General features: G+C 56.0%; 1 protein-coding gene across 1 annotated transcript in view; it reads left to right on the forward strand.

Annotated features, from left to right (window-relative positions):
* The window catches only part of PTSG_10108 (Megf11), a 28,747-nt gene that overhangs the window by 3,279 nt on the left and 22,968 nt on the right, over positions 1-2,500 (forward strand). Inside the window, exons 4-10 of the mRNA XM_004988962.1 lie at positions 99-401; positions 593-636; positions 893-960; positions 1,204-1,278; positions 1,465-1,548; positions 1,814-2,043; positions 2,293-2,449. Coding sequence (XP_004989019.1) covers positions 99-401; positions 593-636; positions 893-960; positions 1,204-1,278; positions 1,465-1,548; positions 1,814-2,043; positions 2,293-2,449 — 961 coding nt within the window. The remainder of the gene's footprint in view (positions 1-98; positions 402-592; positions 637-892; positions 961-1,203; positions 1,279-1,464; positions 1,549-1,813; positions 2,044-2,292; positions 2,450-2,500) is intronic.

Consider the following 2,500-nt stretch of genomic DNA (forward strand, 5'->3'; position numbering starts at 1 on the left):
TATTCCTCTACTGCACCACCCCCACACCCCACACCCCACACCCCACACCCCATTCCCCTTTCTTACCTCCTTCCCCGGCCGCTGCACGTGCGTTTCAGGACACGTGCATCGAGGAAGACAGCATGCCACCGTGGTGCTCCCTCACCAAGCACTACGATGAGGACAAGCAGCGCGGCGACTGTCTCATTCACGCGTCAAAACCGTTTGTGAAGCCCTCGCCCAACACCCCACCGCCGAGCCCGCCGCCGCCCCCGCAGCAGGGGTTTGGCCACCAGTGCCTGCAGGCAAACGAGGGTGAGGAAGTTGTGCTGTCGTGTGCACAGGACAAGCGGCTTGTCATTGCTGCGATCCAGTTTGCGAGCTACGGAACGCCGACTGGCACATGTGGCGATTTCAAACAGGTGTGGCACCGTGTGGCGTCGTATCATATTTTGTTGGTATTGCGTTGGTGTTGCGTTGGTGTTGCGTTTGTGGTGCGTTGGTGGTGTGTTGGTGTGGTGCTATTTGCATGCATACACGCTCTTGCACGTGCGCATATACTGGTCCACCAACAACACGCCCCGCGCCAACTGTGCTGCTTGCATGCGTCAAGGGATCGTGTCATGAGCCAACATCGGCGGGAGTGGTGGAGGACCGGTGCTTGGGCAAGAAGTCATGCGTGGTGAGTGGCTGTGCAGTGTCTTGCTGAAGTTTAACGAAGCGATGATCGCTGGTGGTGCTGGCTGTTTTGTGGAGCCTGGTGCTTGTGTGTCGTGCCTGGTGGTTTAGGAAGGTGCTTTGCAATCGCCTCGTGCTTGTGCTGCGTGTATTTTCTATTGTAAGTGCAGTCCTAGATACGTGCACCGAACACAAACACACACACACATACACACACACTCTCCGCGAGCGACAGCGTGTTCAACCGGACGTGCGGATGGTTTGGGAAACACATTGCCGTGCAGTACAAGTGTGGATTTGAAGGTAGGGGAGCAAGCGGTGGCGTGATTGTTGGTAATGTTGATTGCTGTGCTCGCCCAACTTGCCTTGTTGGCACCGCACATGCCTGTACGTATATTGACACACAAGCGACCTTACTCTCTCACTCTCTCACACACACACACTCTCTCTCTCACACACACACACACACACACGCACACACGCACGCACACACACACGCACACACATACACACACACGCTTCTGCTGCTGTGCTGTCTGTCATCAGTCGAGGGCGAGTGGATCACGGTTGATGACGAGCTTCTGGCGAATGTGTTGGAGATGAAGGTCATCACACACGCAGGTGCGCGTGCCGTCGTAGTATTGCTTGCAGACACTCATGTCAAACGCTGTTGCGATCGTCAAGATCAGCCACACTTGCCAGGCACCAGCGCTCATGAAGCACACGCTGTCCCAATCTGCCTTCCCGTTGTGATTCCAACCTCATCACCACCATCACTCCGATCACCATCACCATCACCATTGTCAGCGTGCGGCGGGTCCGCCCCTGGCGTGACAATTCACAGCGATGTCGGTGTCAGCATGTCTGGAGCAAGCAGCTGCGGCGATCCTTGTGAGCTTTGTTATGCGCGCGCGCGTGTGTGTTTGTGTGTGTGTGTGTGTTTTGTGTGTGTGTGTGTGCTGTGTGAAGGAACATTGTTCTCTTGTGCTTGTTCTATGCTCGCAGGCCTGCTTGCGTTGAATGAGGGCATTTACACACACACACACACACACACACACACACACACACACACACACACACACACACACACACACACACACACACACACCTCTGCTCAAACCACCACCACCACCACCACCATGCTCAACATGTTCAGGGTGGGTGCTGGTTGAGATGACGCTGCCGTTCCGTGTGACGGGCGTCTCGGGCACAATTGAGGTGACCAACTCTCTCGATGACACCGCGCAGTGCGACGGCGACTGCTGGACAGCCAACATCACCTCTCTGCTGCCATCATCATCGTCACCATCGTCTTCGTCATCATCGGTCGCGCACGTGCCGGCGCCCGGTGTATACTTCGGGACACCAACCACTGCCCTGAAGCGGGTAAGTATGTCACGTGTGAATATGTATTCGTGTGTTTGTGTGCATGTGTGTTTGTGTGTTTGTGCGTTTATGTGTGTGTGTGTGTGCACTTGTGTTGTGTGGAGACGATTAAATTCACCGCTTCACCTTCGCTTCACTTGCCATTCCCCCCCCCTCAAACATTCACACGCACCCCCTTCCCTCATCATCATCACCACCACCGCCACCACCACTGCCCTCACTCGCCACCACCTTGACGACCGCCGTCAGGGCGGGGAGCTGTATCACGTGTACTTCCATCGCACGTGGCGCCTGCCCACCACATTCCTCGATACACCAACGTCGTCACTCGTCATCGCTGTCGCTGCAACGGAGACTGCGCACCCGACACTCAACTTCAACCTGGAGGTGTTCCAGACGGCAGAAGGTGCGCAATGCAACGCAATGCGCGCAGCTGTGTACTGGTATGCAGTCGTGG

This window comes from Salpingoeca rosetta (genome assembly GCF_000188695.1).
Source record: "Salpingoeca rosetta unplaced genomic scaffold supercont1.32, whole genome shotgun sequence".
In the NCBI taxonomy this organism is placed as follows: Eukaryota; class Choanoflagellata; order Craspedida; family Salpingoecidae; genus Salpingoeca; species Salpingoeca rosetta.